The sequence below is a fragment of the Epinephelus lanceolatus genome, chromosome 7 (assembly GCF_041903045.1).
Source record: "Epinephelus lanceolatus isolate andai-2023 chromosome 7, ASM4190304v1, whole genome shotgun sequence".
Classification (NCBI taxonomy): domain Eukaryota; kingdom Metazoa; phylum Chordata; class Actinopteri; order Perciformes; family Serranidae; genus Epinephelus; species Epinephelus lanceolatus.
Window position 1 is genome coordinate 33873011 of NC_135740.1, and position 3390 is coordinate 33876400.

A 3390-nucleotide genomic window follows, 5' to 3' on the forward strand; every position below is an offset into this window, starting at 1 on the left:
ATTTCACATGGTTGGGATTGTGCTCGATTCTGAGTTTACCTATCTGCCTGCTCTCAATTATACTAAAAGTTACTCTAAATATGTGTGAAACACCCTGACAATTAAAGCACGTATTCAACCGGCATCACAACTATTTGTTTCATAGAAGTCACTCGAACATTGTGGTGTTCACAAGCTCACAGAGGGCAACCAAACAGGAAGTTCAAGACAGCTGCACCATTGCATGTTGTGCATGTTGACAGACACGTTCAGAACATCCTGTCAATAAATGTAAATCAGAAAAAAAACAGTGCGATCCAGTAATCCACAGAGGTGGGTGCGACCGATACACAGACACATGCTCGTGCCTGTTAACTAAGTGGAAATCATGACTTTGAGTCGTGCTCTTTTGCTTGTTGAGATCTGAAGAAAAACTACAACAGCAGACGGATACATAATGGACGAATAAAAATAGATAAGTCGAGAAGAAGAAGAAGAAAACATCAGACATGCTAAAAATAAAATACATTTTTTATTATGGTATTAATTCTTCACTTCTTGAAAAAGTCTGTTTACAGTACACCTTAATGATCGGCAAATATTTTATGCGCGCAGAGCATTTATATATCTGACTCTTACATAGAGAAACATTTTGAGTAACAAACAAAAAAAAATGGCTCGTGCCTTAAAGTGACTGAGGAAATCATAGCAGCAGGTAAAGGTCCTTCAGAGCTCTAAATGCAGTTAGACGTTAATAATGTCATATTATATGAGGCGAAACATAAAGGTATGACAATACTAAACTGCTTGGTACTTATCTTTATGTAACACATTAACTGCCACAGTCTAAAGTCTGGATGTCATTATTAGTCTTTGATTGGACGAGTTGAACAGTAGTGAGCAGTACAGAAAGACAGTAAAATGCATAAGTTGGACAATGGAAAGAAATAAGACGTGCACTAACAGAGCATGTCATGGACTGCAGCCTGCCCTGATATTTGGCTCGATCATACTCCTGTAACAAAACTTACTAGTACAAAAATAGATTTAGTTTAATTTTACATTAGCTTTGCCTCTTTATCTACATTGTTAGTGAGGGAAACAGGACAGCTCATCCCCGAGCAGCTCTACTCCAAACTACTGAGACCCACACGTTCATTTCCAGTTGAACGTTCGGCCCACCAGCTCAAAGAACTTCTTGTTGGGTTCGTGAAAGAACTGGTAGAGTTTCTGCAGGATGGCGGGCGCCACGTGAGGGTGAGCCCTGCCTTTTGAATCATGTAAACAGCGTTCTCGCCCATGGTCTCTCAAACAGTAGAATCCTTTCGTTTTATTGAAGTAAAAATTTGAAGCGTTTATCTGAGGTTCCAGCTTTAGGAATCTCTCCACCTTTTTCATCTCGGGGAACGGGTCCCTGATCAACTCGTCCCCGTCCACCACGTGAATGCTCTCCAGTGGAAAGTACTGCAGCCAGTTCTGCATGTGAACATAGTACAGGCTGCGATTGAGAGCCTTGTATCCCAGGTTGATCTCGCCGTCCTTCACCAGAACGGACTCGATGGGCTGGTAGCGCTTGTGCTTCTGGAGGCGGTTGTAAAAGACCTGGGTGTAGTCTGACAGCACCCGCTCCGTGGGGTCTCTGAGGATGAGCAGCAGCTTGATGTGAGGGTTCATCTGATGGATGCGTTTGGGGACTTTGCTGGAGGTGAAGTAGGCTGGCGTCTTCTCCACTGTCAGCTGATCGGGGAAGGCGTAGGGCATCTGGCTGAGATACCAAGGCAAGCCCTTCTGAAAGTGACTCTCCCAGTCGAAGAAGTGCACCTCGTTCTGCGCCGCCGCCACCGCACTGTGCAAGCTGAGCATCTCTATCAGCGCCCGCGTCCCCCCCTTCCTCACGCCAATGATTAGAATCTGAGGAAGCTGTTGGAGGGTCCCGTTTGGGTGGCTGGTGGTCCCGTTGTCAGTGGGCGACCAGGTGGGAGGTGAAGGTGGCCCCTCGTCAGCCACGGGCCTGGAGGGGATGGGGGGAGACTGCATTGCAAAAAGCAGCAGCCCGAGGAGCACGGCTGCCATGAGGGAGGTCCTGACCTTGGAGGATTTCAGCCTGGCAAAAGCACCAAAACTGTATCCCACATTGAAAGAGCAGCTACCTGAGCACAATGGTCCAGTTGAAAAGACAAAAAAACTGCCTCTTCTCTGCCAGCAGCGGAAACTGCAAGTGGAGGGAAAAAAACAGCTGTGATTAGAAGACACCTAGTGAACATCTGGCAGAGACACAAAACACCTCTGGAAAATACCTGCGAGAAGATGATCCATCCAGCATCCAAACAACATGTCTGATCACCACAGAGTTATGACTCAGTCGACAAGGAAGAACATTTAAATGGTATCATTTATGACTATTGAGGTGATTAAACTTTAAACTCCACCCAGTGATATCTGTAAGCCAACAAACCATTGATAATCTACATTTTGAACAGGAAACAGGAGTTATGAGTACATGAATAATCTTTATTTCACAGCCTTTTTATTTCACAATAACCCAACAATATTTATGGCATAAAAACACACATTACTTTGAAAAGGGGTGCGTTTTGTGTAAAATAAAATGTACATACACTGAGCAATTAAAAATTTAAAACTGTGAGGCAACACTGTACAACATTAACCCTAATAAATATATGTTGAAAACTCAATGTGAGCTCGGAAATATTTACTAGCTGCTGGTAAAAAAGCAGGTGTGGTAAATGTTGGAAATTTAAGGACACACGGGGAGAAACTAGAAATCTGTGCGCACACGAACCGCATGTTTTGCATCCTTTCTTTTCTTATGGTATATTCAAAATTGCCAGCCTCAGTTTGTCTACTTGGCTGCGTTGCTCTGGCACTGACAAAGAAACCCACGAAGTCCCTCCCGATCTCTTACCTTTTTAACTCTAATCGTCTCGACTCGACAGAGATTTCATGTCGTGCAGCTCTGAGCTCTCCGTTCACAGCACCGATACTTCCACACAACCAGCGGGTGTACGATCCAGCTCTGCGCCGTATTTGCGGTCTCCTCCGTGCGCACGAAACTCGCCTCCGACGCGGGGACACAACTTCACCGGAGCGCCTCCTCTGTGTTGTGTTTCCTCGCCACACGGTTCTCTCGGTTTTTGAGTGTCAGCTGTTGAAGCCTACGCCTACATTACGCCTGCAGGACCACTCCCCCCCTTACCGTGACTCACGTGGTTGTAATGGCACGGTATTTGACGGAGATAAAGCTGCTGGTATGAGAGATATGAGGGGAGGAAGTGAAGCAGGTGCGCCAGGTGTGACACGTGCAAAAAAAAAAATTGGGCAACACAGACAGAAAGTGGGGAATAAAATACCATTGTGATTATGTGTTATAGTGGAGAAAATTGCTCCAGT

At 45.2% G+C, this 3390-nt stretch overlaps 1 protein-coding gene across 1 annotated transcript; it reads right to left on the minus strand.

The window, feature by feature from the left end:
* Positions 1-492: 492 nt before the first annotated feature.
* hs3st1 (heparan sulfate (glucosamine) 3-O-sulfotransferase 1) lies at positions 493-3109 on the minus strand. The gene is made up of 2 exons (XM_033632679.2): positions 2906-3109; positions 493-2191 (listed from the first exon to the last, which is right to left on the minus strand). The coding sequence occupies exon 2, from the start codon at positions 2050-2052 to the stop codon at positions 1135-1137; it is 918 nt and encodes a 305-aa protein (XP_033488570.1). The 5' UTR covers positions 2053-2191; positions 2906-3109; the 3' UTR covers positions 493-1134.
* Positions 3110-3390: the final 281 nt, after the last annotated feature.